This window comes from Pleurodeles waltl, chromosome 11, assembly GCF_031143425.1.
Source record: "Pleurodeles waltl isolate 20211129_DDA chromosome 11, aPleWal1.hap1.20221129, whole genome shotgun sequence".
Taxonomy (NCBI): Eukaryota; Metazoa; Chordata; class Amphibia; order Caudata; family Salamandridae; genus Pleurodeles; species Pleurodeles waltl.
Window position 1 is genome coordinate 82,935,270 of NC_090450.1, and position 16,039 is coordinate 82,951,308.

The 16,039-nt window shown below is 44.0% G+C and overlaps 1 protein-coding gene across 1 annotated transcript in view; it reads right to left on the reverse strand.

The window, feature by feature from the left end:
- The window catches only part of LOC138265428 (fetuin-B-like), a 57,016-nt gene extending 42,566 nt beyond the window's left edge, over nucleotides 1-14,450 (reverse strand). Inside the window, exon 1 of the mRNA XM_069213127.1 lies at nucleotides 14,150-14,450. Coding sequence (XP_069069228.1) covers nucleotides 14,150-14,365 — 216 coding nt within the window. The 5' untranslated portion in view covers nucleotides 14,366-14,450. The remainder of the gene's footprint in view (nucleotides 1-14,149) is intronic.
- Nucleotides 14,451-16,039: the final 1,589 nt, after the last annotated feature.

Consider the following 16,039-nt stretch of genomic DNA (forward strand, 5'->3'; position numbering starts at 1 on the left):
CAGCCGCCCTTGTCCTTGGTGCGGCTGCCAAAGTAGTGGGAGAAGCAGGGGCCTCCGTTGAGGCACTGCCCCTGCTTCTGGAAGCGGCAGCACCCGGTCTGGTGCGCGGCCGCTGTGCTGCCTTCCCTCGTCCTCTGGGAAGGCAGCGCCGAAGGTGACGGTCCCGGTGTGCCCCGGGGGCGCTCCGAAGAGTGCGCGTCCCCCAGGGGCACGGTAGGAGCGTGCTGCTCCTTCCTTTACTTCTTGAAGTGCCCCGGGGGCACTAAAGTCAGCGCGATCCTTGCGCTGGAAACAAAAAGCCCTGCCCGGGCTGCGGCGGTGATTCTCTGCCACCACGATGCGCTTTTAGAAGCGCTTTTGAATAGAATAGAGCCCAGGTTGCGGCGGTGATGTCCCCCTGTAGTAGAGCGCTTTTTCAAGCGCAATGGCACAACAAGGGGCAGCGCTTAGAAGCGCTACTTTTTGATAGAGAGGTGAAGCCCTCCCCGTGCAGAGGATGGCTACAGGGGTCAGGGGCCACAGCACCCTGCCCCTGGGGAGCAGGTCCTACGAAGCAGGTCCACAGGTGGTGGGGGGGCCAGCAACAGGCCAGCGCAAAGAGGGTGCAGGCTAGTGGCAAGTCCTTTGCAGTGACCAAGCAGGTCACAGGTCAGCACAGCAGCAGCAGTCCATGGCGGTTCCTGGTGAGTCCTTCCAGTAGTCTGTGTCCAGTTCCAGGTAAGTTCAAAACGTCTCCAAATTGTGGGGAAAATTCCCCTGTACTTATAGTCAGTTCTTACAGTGTTTTACAGTGGTAGGGAGAGGAGGTTCCAGCCAGTTACAACTGGTTCTGGGAGTGCCCCCTCTCTCCTTTCAGCACAGGCTCCAAACATCAGTGGGGGGTTAACGACCCTATTGTGTGAGGCCAGGGCACAGCCTTTACAAATGTAGGTGTGCCCCGCCTCTCCCTTCTCTCAGCCCAGGAAGACTATTCAGTATGTAGATGCACCTCAGTGACACCTCCACCCTCCCTGTGTACAGGCTGTCTGAAAGGTATGCACAAAGCCCCAACTGTCACTCTGCCCAGACGTGGATTGGAGTCAAGCTGCAAAACACCAGACTCATAAGCACAGATAAATGCGCACTTTCTAGAAGTGGCATTTCTGTGATAGTAATAAAAAAATACACCCACACCAGTAAGCAGTATTTATCATCACCATCACAACCATACCAAACACGCCTACGCTAGCCCTCATAAATCAGACAATACCCCTACACATAAGGCAGGGCATTTCTAATGCAATCTTATGAGAAGGCAGCACTCACAGCAGTGAGACACCAAGTTAGGCTGTTTGTCACTACCAGGACAGGCCATGCCATATGGCACATGTCCTGCCTTTCTACATACATGGCACCCTGCCCACAGGGCGTACTTTAGGGGTGACTTACATGTAGTAAAAGGGGAGTTCTGGGCCTGGCAAGTAAATTTAGATGCCAGGTCCCTGTGGCAGAAAACTGCGCACACAGGCCCTGCGCTAGCAGGCCTGAGACAGGTTTGAAAGTCTACTTCAGTGGGTGGCGCAAGCAGCGCTGCAGGCCCACTAGTAGTATTTAATTTACAGGCCCTGGGTATAGAGATACCACTGTACAAGGGACTTATAGGTAAATTAAATATGCCAATCAGGTATAAGCCAATCATACCAACTTTAGATGGGAGAGCACCTGCACTTTAACACTGGTCAGCAGTGATAAAGTGCTCAGAGTCCTAGAGCCAACAGCGAAAGGTCAGAAAAACCAGGAGGAAGGAGGCAAAAAGACTAGGGATGACCATGCGTATGGCCAAAAGTCCAACAGTGATCCTACTGAAACTCTGCCAAAACGTATTCAGTCCATGGTGATGGCAGCAGAAACACAAGATTGGATCTCAAAACACACAGCTGAATTTTTGGTTAACACCTCCCCTAGAATCCCTGACTTTTACATACTACCTAAAATACATAAGGGCATTAACCCTCCACCTGGCAGACCTATAGTCTTGGGTATCGGATCCCTTTTGGAGCCATTGAGTAAATTCTGTGACCACTACCTTGAACATTTGGTTCAACAAACACCCTCATTTTTTAAGGACACCAGCGATGTCTTGGACTTGATTGCCAACACTAAAAACTAACAAGAGATCAATCATCTGGTAACTGTGGACGTGGATGCATTATACACCAAAATCTGTGAGTACTAAAATTATTACTAATAAGTATTTCATGTATTCTGTATTTTGAATCTGCAGACAAAATGAATTAACATAGAAAATAATGTGCAATTCGAAAATCTGCCCACTTGAATGGCTGCCACCTACTATGTAATGTTTTACTAAACGCGTATTAATGTTTAGTCAGAACTTATATGAATGTGAAATTTTGCAGTAGTGTGTTATACTTATACTTATAATTTTGCTTAAATTAACCGTAGGCCTCAAGTTACTGAGGTCTAGGCCTTAGTTTTGCACAGCATTCTATTAAAAATGCAATGTCAGAATAAAATATAATCTCATGTTAATGAATAAATAAAGATGTATTGTTCTAACTGAAGGTTGATCAAATCATAGTAGCAGCAAAATGTTTTTCTTTTTCTCAGGAGAACTACTTGTTAGAAAACCGTGCAATAAATTCATTATACAATGACAAGTTTAGAGTTTGTGAAAGCAATGTTCCCAGGAACTAACAATGGATGTACTGACGGAAGGATATTAAAATGTTTTTCGATGATTCAAACGATGTGCGCAGAAGAAGAGGAGCCAATCGTCAACTTGTGAAAGACTTTTAAGTTATATCTTAGATTTGAAATAATACTTTTATTGGACTAATGGCTATAGTACTATTCTTTGACCAATGACAAGGGGGACAACTTTAACTTAACCAGACCGCACTAAGGGTTCTTGCTCACTTTTTTCTCGTGCTCAATGCTCAGAGCTTGTTGCGCCTTTCTAGATTCTCTTACTTAGAGAATTCTGATCTTAAACTTTAATTAGCTTAGACTTGTAATCATGAATGCTGCCTATTCTAAATATTTCTTTCTAACGATTTGGAGGGCTTAGGGTCCCCGATTTTGAACTATTACCCCTTTTCAAGTGCAGATGCCGATGCTGATCGAACTGATGTCCGGCTGACGAAGATTATCACATCTCAATGATCCATAAGGACAGGTATATCAACTTGCAAATGTCTTTATTGTTGATTTGTCTTTTGTTTCTAGGTACCAACCTAGGTATCACAGGTACTCTGCTCCTTTATGAGAGCCATACGACGGTACTTAATTGTTATAATCACACTCAGCGATATCAGTTGAGCGGGTTCTCCCTGCGCTTAATACTATAGGTCTACACCTTTGTTCACAATGTGATTTATACTACCATTGATCGCCTCATCAAAGGCTTATTTAATTTGAACACTATTCTTCATTTGATTAATGATATCTACACCAATTCCTCTGAAGACAATTAGCACCACTATAAGATGGCTCCCATTGGCGATGATTTTTTTTTAGTTATGAGCTCTGCACTGACTATCTTGCCGCCATTAGCGGTGGATCATTCTGAGCTACGAGCTTCACAGCAACAGAACTTGTGTGTCGGCGAGATGATCTGGATGGGGTTTTCCCATGCATAATACAAGAAGTTTACACCACTATCCACCATGTTATTTACTGCCATAATAAGGAGTTCTTTTTTTGAACACCACAATTTTTATTTCTTTTGTGACATCAACACCATCACAAGATGGCCGCCATTGATGGGTACATGCCACAAGTCTGACCAGGGGCACACACTGGATTGCAGCATATGACCCCTCATCACTTTCCCTGATAGGGGGGTTCATTACTAGATTTGTCACACCTCAAAAGAATTATTGTTTGGGCTGTAGTTTACAAACAGATCACCACCTCTCAGTCTCCTTTCAGGTGACCAGAGGAGAGTAAGTCGGTTGCACTCTCTGCGTTACAGACTCGTAAGTATGGCTGCACCACCTTGAACTTTGGTGCCCTTTTGCATGACATTTGATACTATTTTTAATCAGTTTCATTGTACAGTTAGCAGCTGTATGCTAACCTCCAGAATAGACCTATGGGGAAAGGCCCCCTCTCACCTAAAACTATTGCAGGCACTTATGACTCACCGTGTGACACCTGCTGACACCGGCGTATTTGTTGGGTGCTATATATTTCATGCATAGCCATTGTGTTAATATGTCCTGTTTTATGTGTGTACTATCACGTGGTCACCAGATCTTGCCACATGGTGACTGATATAGCGCTTTTCTTTACAGCATGCCGTTTATCATGACACGATATACTGGATGAGCAATCGTGATGATGCAGTGAAGCAGTATTATGGTGCTTACTGACATGATTATGAGTTTCTTTTATTTTGCTGCATCATTTCTTGTCTCTTTTTCCTTATCTTTGCAGGTTGGACATTATTACATGTTTTCACTTCATAAGATAACAGGTATTATCTTTTAGGGGAACACCTTAACTACCACTGAGTCTTTAGGTGTGGGGTAGAGCAACATTTATGCATTTTCTTGGTCCTGCAGATGTGCTGTGAATTATTTTCCTGGGCAGCTGGGCACGAAACATATTTACCTGATATCATTTATGTTTTTTAGGCTACTTGGGCACATTGCATCCCCATAGCAGCCATGACCATTTGTATGTTTCTTTTTCATCCCACCAAGAGAGCCATAATATTAAAAGACATAGTGGGCATCTCTTAGATGTTTGTAATAATTTGTATTCCGTCGCTCACATATACACTATCAATCCACCCCATCCTCCTAGGACACACTCATACTCACGGTCCTCATCATACGGCATTATGAAAAAAGATCTCTGCTATAGTGACCCTTCGAGGAGCCTGTAGGACACCGTGGCACCTGTCCTACGAGGTACATGCCCTATGATGAAGCATGACATCCCTATAGGATGTGTGAGGGATCCCTTTTTATGTTTGTCCATTATTCGTCTTTGATCTTCTCTTGTCAATAGAAACAGTACCTTTCTTTTGAATCAAATAGTTTACAATAATACATGAAGGGGGTGCTGAAAAAGAGGGTAGAGTTACACTAGGGCACTTTTACCTTAGAGGTTATGGAGTGGCTAGTGGGTTTCTCCAACCACAGACTGGCACTGGACTTAAAAATGGCATACAAGTACCCTTCAATGGCATACAAAACGGCATACAAGTACCCTTCAACACACCTGGAACTGTGAATATCATATTGAGGACTACTCTGCTGTCTAAAGATGCAGATTAAAATTAGATCTGCTTGGCTTGAACCCTGGTCCCCAGAAGTGACTCCAATGTCAGTTGGCTGATCTTCTGTTTGAGCTATAGGGACACAAAAACCTTTAGAGGCCTCTTCCTGCTATTGACCAGCTGACCACTTCCAACTGGACCGGCAGTAGACCCTGCTGCTGGCCGCTGTGGGAGTGAGTCCCAACCGCCAAGTGGTGGCCCAGGGTCCTGGACCCTTGAACTGGTGCTAAAATGTACTCCTTCTGCCGAACCCTTAAAACAGGAGCAGGAAGCTTTTCTATAAATTTCTGATAGGAGCATCAGTGTGGGACAGGGGCCCACCTGCAAGTTGATCCACCGAAGGTGCATATGGTACATCACTGCAGCACCAAATCTGGTTCAGCATGACCTTCTGAAGACGGTATCTTGGCTTGTGGATCCCTCTTTGGCTACAGTCTTACCCTGCTAAGGAACTCTGAGCTTCAGAAAATGTTCTAAGGCTCAACGTAGAAATCCTCACTGGACTCGACATCAAGTAGCACTCTATCAACAAACATGACAACCTCCTCTGTGCAAAATCTTGACTTTTCCCACTTGGAATTTTTCCTACCTTCGTCGATAGCTTCACCAAGACTTCATTCAGAGGCTCACTAATGTTGCCGACCTAGTTTTCAGATCAAGCCTGACGTGTTGCCCCTCTGAAGACTTTTACCTTCTCAGAATTTCTTGTATCTCCTAGTGTAATTCTTTGACTGAACCCATCCTAGTCCTTGTACCCGATTCGCGCTCCATCGTGGTAAGCCTTAGTTTTTTACTCTGACCTTGTGCAACTAAATAACTGTAGTTAGCACTTTATTCTTTTTTGGCTTTATTTTTTTAATTAATTTTTTTTTAAAAATCATATCCCTGATTCTAATAATATAATTTTTGTAATTTTGGCGGGCAAATAAATACTGGTGGCCAATAGGTGCTTTGGACTGTAGGTGTCTGCCGTAATCAGTATGGTTGAACAATTGTACTATCATCTGCCACTTCATTCTGTGTTGCCATGGCCAACAGAACATTCTAAAGGCGATGTTCAATGCACGCCCACAAGGCTAAGTGACAGCATCAGTTCAGACAAATCGGCAACAAATGAACTCGAGTGTCATCTAAAGCATCATCAAAAGTTTGCCAGTATCAATATCAAGAGAAAGTGAAGAAAAATATTGTGCAAAGTTGATATTTACCTCAGAAAACTGTGTGTGCATGTTGGACTGGCTTCATGTGAAGAAAAATACCAAAGTCACATGAACAAGCACAAAAGGCATTCAAACATTGTCCAAAGATTACTGTAAAAAAAAATGTGTTCAATGCCTTTCTTTATCGACAGTGGTGCATTGATAAACATTATGCCCGAGGATAAATAATAATGAACTATCTTGATTGCTATGACTGACGTCATCTTAAACTAACGTATGCAAATGGGCTGCATCAACAACATTTAAAAGTGAAGGTTAATTTGTAGCAGCAATGAAACACAAGAAGACAAAAGCACAAGTGCCCATTCATGTGCTTCATTTCCTGTTTACTCAGTTTCATCACAGCTGTTGATATGGGACTCATCTCAGTGACACAAAAAAGTAAGTCAGTTCCCTTCATTGTTCCATGGATTAGGAAAATTTAAGACTATTAATGTACAATTACATATTAATGAGAATGTTTGTCCTATTTCCCAAAGACAGACAAATAGCAATTCATTTACAAGAAGCTGTTGAAAAGGCACTTGAATCACTTCTCACACATGATATTATTGAGTTTTCTACTTGTCTGAGGCCAATGGTTTCTCCGATAGCGGTAGCACCCAAAAAGCACAGTGAAGAATCTGTACCCGTCTTTGTCGATATGCATCAAACGAACAAGGAAATTGAAAAAGAACGACATCCGTGTCCGCACGTTGCTGACATGATAACACAATTGAATGATGAAAATGTCTACTCTTGCCTTGATTTAATTAAAGGATATCATCAGTTGGTATTCAAGAAGAAAAGACCAATATGTGTAAGTTTCTACACATATTGGTCTATTTAAATACAAAAGACTAAGGCCCTCATTTTGACCCAGGGTTAATGTGGTGGTATCACCGCCAACAGGCTGGCAGCCAACCCGCCATATCACCACTCATACTGCCATGGCGGTATGAACCCCCCCTGGAACCACAGCTCCCCTCTAACCACCCACCCCCTAGAATCACAGCACTCCCACAACCCCCAGCTCCACTAGAATCACAGCACCCCCCAACACCCCACCCCCTTCTGCAATCATGTACACACACACATGCACCACGCATGCACCCATGCACCACCACTTCCATACATGCATTCCCACATACTAATTCATACATGCATTCACTCACACTCATCCATACACGCATTCACACTGACATGCAGACACGCACTCACTGTAACATTCATACTCGTATTCACTTACACGCATACAACCACAACACTCAGACGCATACACACCAGCACGGACACATTCATATACACACGCCGACACCACACACTCACAGCCAACACCCCCCTCCCCTGACGGACGCCTGACTTACCTTGTCCGGCAAGGAGGTCGTCTGGCAAGGAACGGGAAGGGGCGCTGCTTCTGCATGCGCCCTGCCAACAGGACACGCCCAGGCCGTCTGTCTGGTCAAAATACAGCTGGCGGCGTCCTACTAGTGGGGCAGTGCAGCTCGTAGCACCGCCCAGGCACCTCGTCCACCACCATGACTCCTGCCGGATTTCTGCCCTAAATGTGGCGGAAATCCGGCAGTATACATATTATGGCAGACGGAAGACCGCCGCACTGGCGGTCTTCTGGCGCCCATGGCTTTGGCTGTTTTGGTTTGAGACAAGCCAAAGTCATAATGAGGGCCTAAGTTTTGGTGTGTCATCAGCTGCAGAGGTTTTTCAAGATGTCATTCGACATTTCATACAGCTTGTCATGAATACTTTCAACTATAGCAAAGATATATTATTTTTTGGAGCTACACAGAAGGAGCACAATAAAGCTCCCAAGCAAGTGTGTCGTTTACTTGTTGATGCAGGTTCAATGTTAAATGCCGAGAAATGTGAAACACAAAGCTGAAATTCTTTGGCCATATCTTTTCTGATGAGGGCAGGAGACGAGATCCAGCTAAAGTGCAAGAGTTGTCAACTGCAAGTCCCCCACAGGTTGTTTCCATGCTATGTTCATTCCTTGACATGGCCAGTTACTGTTCCAGATACATGTGAGACTTGGCCACAGTGAGTGCTCCATTGAGAGAGATGACAAAAGGAATATTTTGTTTCATTGGTCACATGAATGCAAGCAAAGCTTTAAGAGCATCCAGCAAGCTATTAAGAACACTACTGAAATGGCATATTTTGATCCCAAGCTCCATACATAAGTCGTTGTGGATGCTGAAAGATATATTGTGACATATGTAAGTAAAAGTTTGTCCCACACAGAAAGTGTTTATTCACAATCTGAAAAATATTGTTTAGCAGTGGCTTGGGCTTGTGAACATGTTCATGTATTCCTATATGGTAAACGTTATATGTTTGAAACAGATCATCAAGCATTGCTGCCCATCTTTGGCAATACAAAAGCCAAGATGCCTCCTCGCATTAAACGCTAGGGTCTATGATTACAAGAGTACTATTACACGACTGAGCATTGTCCAAGGAAAGATCAAAACCCTATAGACTATTTCTCCATATTGTCTATACAGTGTCAAGGTACCCTCCTAAGACAGCCGAAGCCCTCATGATCTTCACTTTGAAATCAAACACACCAGCTGCAATTTCAATGGAACAGCTTACCACTGCCATGAGTCAGGATCGTGACATGTTAAAACTGAAAAACAATATTACACATCATTCTTGGCACTTAAATACTCAACCTCTTGCCAGTGTCAATGAATACCTATGGTTTAAAACTTCAAAGATGAACTGTCCATGACACAAAAAGCATTATCCTGAGGGGTTTGAGGAGTGTCATTTTGGAGAGTCTTTGACAATAGATATTTGAAGTGGCAAATGAAGGACGTTCTGGAATCATTGCCACAAAACTAGCTCACTGAGATAGAGTTTCGTTTCCTTGTCTCAATGAAAGAGTTGAAAGAGAGTTAAACACCTGTCATCTATGCAACTGCCTGTCATCAAAAACCACTCAACAGCCTTTAAACATATAAGAGTTGGCAAAGCATGCCTGGGACTGACGTGCTGTTGACTTTTGCAGTCCTCTTGACCATGGACATCATCTGATGGTGATTGTTGATGAATACTCCCATTTTCTACCAATAGATCTCTCATCTATCACTCAGGAAAGAGTCATTGAGAGATTAGACAACATCTTTGTGACATGGGGCATTCCTGAGATTTTAAAATCTGAGAATGCCCCACATTTCAATAGTTGAGATTTCAGAGACTATCTCAATCATCTTAACATGAAGCATCAGAACAGCACACTTCTTTGTCCGCAGGCTAACGGCTTTGTTGAACATTTCATGAGTACTTTGAAGAAAGCTGTTCAGCATGCTGCATTGGAAAAGCTCAACAGCAAGGCTGTCTTGAAATCTACCCTACAAGCTTATTGTTCGACTCCTCACTCAACCAGAGGTTAAAGCCCTGCAACGTCGGGAGAGCAATGGTGACCAAGTTACCCCTGTGGACCAACAAAAGTTCAAGTATTAGGAAGAAGCCCATTTACTTCATGAAAGAAAAATGAAGGCCGATGGAAAGAAGATGACATGCAAAAAACAGTGGCCCTCTTACAACCCTGGCGGACGGCAGAAAAAGGGCGGTAAGACTGCAAACTGGCCGGCGGTCATTACTCCCCCATTGTGACATTGGCAGTTTGGCATATGCCAAACCGCCAATGCCCCGCACCGCCTGCCACAACAGTAACGACCTCCAGGCTGGAGACAACGGTCTCCAGCCTGGTGGCCGTCACTAGACCACCGGCAGTATCAGGACCCCGCATACCGCCATGGATTTTTTTGGGGTTTGTACCGCCACGAAATCCATGGCAGTATGTACTATCAGTGCCAGGGAATTAGTTCCCTCGCACTGATTGGGATCTTCCCCCTCCCACTCCCCTGAGTCCTCCCCAACACCCACGACCCCCCTACCACCCCCTAAAGGTGGCAGGACCCACTCCCCACCCCGCCGCCCACCCCCAATGAAACCCCACACATACCCCCCACACCCCCTACATGCACGCTCACACCACACACACATATACACGCACATACATGCACACATACATACACGTTACATTTCCCTTACACACATTACACCCCCCGCATGCATAAACGCACTCACACAACTCCTCTACACACGCACACCCCCATGCATACACACACCACACAACACCCCTCCACCCCCCTCCCCTAACGGACGATCACCTTATCTGTTCCGGTGATCCTCAGGGATGGAACGGGATCCATGGGTGCTGCTCCACCGCCAGCACCCCATCACCAGAACACCGCCATGCCGAATACTGGGTCATATTACGGTGGGCGGTGTTCTGATGACGTGGCGGTGATGGTGGAGCAGCCTCCACTTTACCGCCGACGGCCAGTATGGCTGCTGGCGGCTCTACGTCCAAAAAAAGGCGGAGGGTTGCCAGCAGTCATAATATGGTTGGCAGAAGACCGCCACCACTGGCGGTCTTCGGCCCGGCGGAACCTGTGCAGTCTTGAGAAAAGACCGCTGAGGTTGAAATGAGGGCCATTGTCTTCACAAGAGGAGATCCACTGTTCTTCCGCTAGCTTAGAAAACATAAGACTGATGCTTCATTTGTGGCTGAGCCATTTCATGTTGTAATGGACAAAGGACACATGGTGACTGTCCAACGTCCTGGGAAATCCAGTACTTGAGATTCCTCACATTTTAGACATGTGGCTTATCACTCGTCAGATACTGTTTTCAAGGTAGAGACTGGTTCGGAAATGACAATTGGAAAACCCCAGACTGATGTTGCTCCTACATCGTCAAAGCAGATCATGGACACTCCTGTTGTTGATTCTCAGTTTCTGAAGACACAATTGGGACGAGCAATCAGAGCAACATAAAAGCTTATCTAAGAGTTATGATTGTGCATATGTTTGTAAAAAGTTTTAACATTTTATTTAACAGAGGGGGAGATGTAGTGTTGTGTGAGTACGAATGACGGAACCCGGTTGACTCCTGAAGGACTTCATAGAGCTGTGACGTAAGTGTTAGAATGTGGTGAAGTGAATGCTGGTTCAGAATGTTGAGTTGCGGTTACATGCAGATGAATCAAGACACATATATAGCTCCATGTGTGGCATAATCATTGGCGGGTACTCTGACTGTGGATGACGTTACAGCTTTATGAGCAAATTTTTTAACTGAGGTCAGTGACTTAGGAAGCGTGCCATAGACCCTAACGTAAAAAATTTAATTGGTACCCTTTCTTTGCTTTGGTAGTAATTTACTGCCACTGATTGTGGTGAGAGTCACCTCACACCCTGGGCCCTGTTGCTTCTACTTTTATTCACTATTGGTTGCTACTCCCCTGACTTAGGTTCCGGCTTTGCTCCTTAACTACTGAGCACCCAGAAATGAATATTGCAAGCAGATGGAATGGCCACTCGGTCTCCTGTCTCAAACTGGCTTCTGGGGTCAGTTGATTTGTTGGTCTGATCAGGAACCTTCCAGGAAGGACCTGGAAGGAGCCTTTCACTGCTCCCAACCCAATAATATGCAAGGGCCCTGAGAGAGGGTCTTTGGGCTCTTGACTCTAATATGATGGCCAGAGGAAGTGCCAAGAGGGCTTGATTGCTCAACAATTCTATGTATTTGATCTTTCGCTTACCTACTTGACCCTGTGCACTACTTCAGATCGTTATATTTATTATTACTCCAGTTTGTCCACAAAGCCAGTATGGACCTCACACATACAAAATGTGAGCTCCATTGGCTTCTAAAACACAAGCGTACACAGTTCAAACTCCTCACCCACACATGCCAAGCAATATTCAACACAGACCCAGCCTACCAGACAACCACATTCACCTTTTTCCACCTTCCATGCAACTTCGCTCAGCCAGATAGCGTCCCTTGCATTCACAAAAGCTTATTGGAGTTGGAGCATTCTCTTACATTCCTCCTAGAGCAAAGAACGACCATTCGCTAAGCAATAGACCCTCCTCCTGTCTTCTTAAATTCCTCAAAAAGTTGAAGATCCACATATTCGAGTAAGTCCTGCTCATGTAGCTAGCCTCACACACCTCCACAGCGCTAGGATGCCCTCCCAGGAGACAGAGCGATATACAAATACAGATAACATAACATTCATCCATCCAACCATCCATTCATTGCACCGATATCTACTGATGGTAATTAATAATGTTTTTCCCTTGTAACTAATTAGTTTTGTTTTGGCATGAGACGGTGTAGTCAACACAATGTAATCGACAGATTACAGAAAAGTAAATAGTTATTCTTTGTTTCCATTTATCTTTTATCCTTCTGAAAAGTGTTAGTGGTATTTTATCGCTTCCATTTTGTTCCCGGATAATTGTACTCTGTTGGGTGCCTTTTCGGTTTCTAATTGTTCTTGAAATAAAATATGAACTATTTTTTTAACACAAAACAGAATAACTAACTAAACGTGGGTTAAACATCTGTATTCATTAACCTCCAGATTGGTGAAGGTGGAAAATGATGAACCGTTTAGTTGTTCCAAAAATCGAAAGGTGAATTGAAGGGAATTTTGCATTGGAAATAGTTACATTTTCAGCTCCCAAACAAAAGCATTGCAAAGAGAGAGCTTCTAAAATGAATTTATAAAACTACATATGCCTATTCCAAGGCAGAAAAAAGACACCTCCGTGAATCTCTCCCACTTAAGAGGGATAACAGTAATGCGCCCGACTATTTGATAAGTTGACTTCATTAACTTGCTTGGCACTGCCAGTAAGATAGCTCAGTGAGTTAAACGCTTATTTCTGTACAACGCCAGTCTGACTCCTGACAAGCCGAATCACTTTTCTGAAGTTGTTAAAATAAATACTCCTAAAATATACAGCATTCATGCTTTGTAATAAAAGTTATTGTTACTTTTTTTTTTTTATTGGTGTGCATGTCTGCCGCAGAGATAGTGCTTAACTTGAACAGGTGGTTGCCGGTGGCGGGCATCAGCACTCATTCTCGGGGACCAGCGCGTAACTTCCTCAGACATTTCGCAAGAGAGGGGAGACACACAGAAAGGGAGAAGAAGGAGGAAAAGAAATGTGGAAAACCCTTCAGAAAGGAAAAAAGCAGCTGCAATAGTGCGATAAAGGTGCAGGGCGTCTCTGCCAGCGCACTGAAGCGGCCTGAGGTAAATTTAGGTTCTCATTGTGCTGCCGCAGGCATCTGAGCAGCGCTCTGGGCACCAGCACTTATCATTTTGCAAATTAAGCACAATGCAGAGACCCCATCTCTGTGTTTTCTTGGATTTTCATCTTCCTGAAGCCTACAACAAGTAATAAATATGACCTAATTTCAGTGCTTAATTTGTAAATAAAAACGTGCCGGTGCTCAAAGCCCTCCTCTGAAACTCGAGGCTGCTGCATTTAACGTGCGAGCACAGAATACTGAGGCAGCATAATCCTGAAGCTTTCTCTGGCCTCTTCAATCCATTTACAGCCACTCCCGCCCTTTAAACACACTCTGGCAGCGTTCTCCCTTTGTGACGGGTTTTCGTTTTTCTCTTTCTCCGTGTTTCCCATATGTGTGTTTTGCTCGCAGCACATGCTTGAGGCAGAAGAATTCGCGCCGGCGCTCAAAAATAAGTCCCGGTGCTCAGCACCGGAAACAACATGCACAAATTAAGCACTGCCTTATTTCTTACCACGGGTTGGCGGTGTGCATCAGCTACACGGTAAAGGCCGAAAACGTAGCCTTCATCTCGGTCTTTATTAATCTCTTCCAGGGCCAGACCTGCTTGAAATACTGTAGCGTTGCAGTCTTCGGGTATCAGAGGCGTGGGGGGAATGGGGGGCACAGAGCCGAGGGCACCGCTCAGGAAGAGCAGTGAGAGACATAGAAAAGGGACAAACTGCTTCATGTTCGAAGCCTGAAGGAGGGTTCTTTCCACTCTGAGCTGCAGAACCAACTACCCTAAGGGCTTACTCTTAGTAAGAATAAATGAAGCTCACCTTGACATGTTTTTATACAACCACATAAATCAGAGGTGAATGCAGCCTTGACGTTAACGCAAGCTGAACCTGCACAGTTTGAAGTAAAAGATTGATCTGTAATGTTTAGCCAAAGTCATGTTCAACAGGGCACTTTGATGCAATAGGTCATCTGCTGATACCAGTGTCCCAGTGTTTTTGCTCCTACTTAATCAGATCTTTTCCAAATTATTTCCCAATCTCAGTGCTTGACTGCTTTTGTGTCTTTTAAAAGATTTCATGATACTAGGTCAACTAATAATAAGAATGCAAGTATCTATTTTTCAATGAAAATGATTGATGGGGTATATATTTCATATTTTTTCTACTATTTTCACTGTTTCAAAAAATCTCTGGTATTAATAAAACATAAGAAATCACACTAGATGTTGCAAACAAGACTGCCCTTCTGCAGGGCTCCGGCACATCCTTGACTCGAAAAGGGATTTCAATCGATCAGAGTTTGTAAAGAACAACTACTCACCCATAAGGGTCTCAAGGGGCTGATTTTGAGAAAACCTGGAGCGCTGGTGGCTAGGGAAACCCAGTCAGGAATTCCTTTAAAGAGTTTTATATGGTTGCAAAAATATAGTCCAATTGCTTTTAGATTTTCTGTTATCTCCAAAGAAGCAATATGTTTTGTATAAAATGTTTAGGACACAACATTCATGTCAGACAATCTTTTCACAACGATATTGAGGTATCACTCCCTGAATATCATAAGAATGACACAAACCATCATCTGCATAATTTGCAGATTTTGGCAAAAAACTACCATACATGTTGCCTACGCGGTGGTGGGCCTTTTGTAGTGCAGGTGGAGGTCCCCTTTCAGATGTTGATTGCTGTATTAGGTGTTAACTGATATTAATGAGGTGCAATCTTTGCCCATGTAATGCTTCCTGACCTGTAGCTGCTTTTTGTGTATGCATTCTTTCTTTCAGCAACTATTACGAGGGGAGAGTACTCGCACGTGTCATGGCTCACTCGTGCTTCCATCATGAGCTCACTTTGACACACTTATTCAAAGATTCACAGTGCCATGTATTAATTTTGGCGTAACTGGTAAATCTGATCCCCTAAAAGTGGAACTGTCACAGAAATGCAATTCCACCTCTACGCGATTGAGAGTACAAATGAAAACCTGCTGCCCAGTAGGATTGAAGGCCCAACTCTAGAGGGAAAATAAACAAAATTATGTTACCCTGTCCCTGAATTTGCCAAAGAACAATGTTGCAAAATGGCCCCACATTGAAGCTTGTATGTTAGGAATTTCAAGGAGCTTGTAGAAAGGGTCTTTTTAAGATAATCTTTGCTCCATCTGTACTGGAAGGACTCCATGCCCAGAGTGATCCCAGCAACTTCAGTTTAACTTTTAGTGTTTGTCACTCAACCAAGCATGCTTTCTTGTCAGCCTCAACCAAAATGCTGGTCTTGAACATTCTGGACGTCAGGCAAATGTCAGCTGAGCTTCACATTCGAAGATAATATAACATCAGTCACATTTTTATTAGATTTGATGCCTAAACATTATCCTTTTCCTTGTATAAAATTAATATTACAAG